Raw genomic sequence first — 474 nt, 5'->3', positions numbered from 1 at the left:
CATACATAAAAACCCATTCAAATACTTTTTTTTTTTTTTAAATTCCCTGAAAAAAGGACCCAACAATAGACTTTAACGAACTATTTACTAACACAAAAAAAATGATATTTATTATTGCAGGAGATTCATTTCCTCTTGGCTGTGCTTTTGATGAAGCAAACACTCACCACAAGGTAAAATCTTATTTAATTTTCTCAACACACAAGAAAATTATTAAGAACAATATTATTAGTCAGCTCACAATATTTTCTTCTCTATATGCAGTATTTTAAGAACAATCCAGATAACAACAACCCTGCTTATAACACTAAAAATGGGATTTATACCGAAGGATGTGGATTAGACAATGTTATCATGTCTTGGGGACATGATGAATACATGTATTTGGTGAGTGATGAGTCCAACAAATTAAATATGCATGAATTTAAAAAAAAAAAAAAAAAAACTAAACTTCTTTTCAAATTTTTAAAAAAT

The 474-nt window shown here is 27.6% G+C and overlaps 1 protein-coding gene across 1 annotated transcript in view; it reads left to right on the top strand.

The window, feature by feature from the left end:
• The window catches only part of LOC107644462 (inositol oxygenase 2-like), a 3,042-nt gene that overhangs the window by 1,806 nt on the left and 762 nt on the right, over positions 1 to 474 (top strand). The window contains exons 4-5 of the mRNA XM_021103002.1: positions 70 to 173; positions 265 to 426. Coding sequence (XP_020958661.1) covers positions 70 to 173; positions 265 to 426 — 266 coding nt within the window. The remainder of the gene's footprint in view (positions 1 to 69; positions 174 to 264; positions 427 to 474) is intronic.

Source organism: Arachis ipaensis, chromosome B05 (assembly GCF_000816755.2).
Source record: "Arachis ipaensis cultivar K30076 chromosome B05, Araip1.1, whole genome shotgun sequence".
Lineage (NCBI taxonomy): Eukaryota > Viridiplantae > Streptophyta > Magnoliopsida > Fabales > Fabaceae > Arachis > Arachis ipaensis.
Note: the sequence above shows the minus strand (reverse complement) of the source record. Positions and strands in the feature narration are given on the sequence as shown.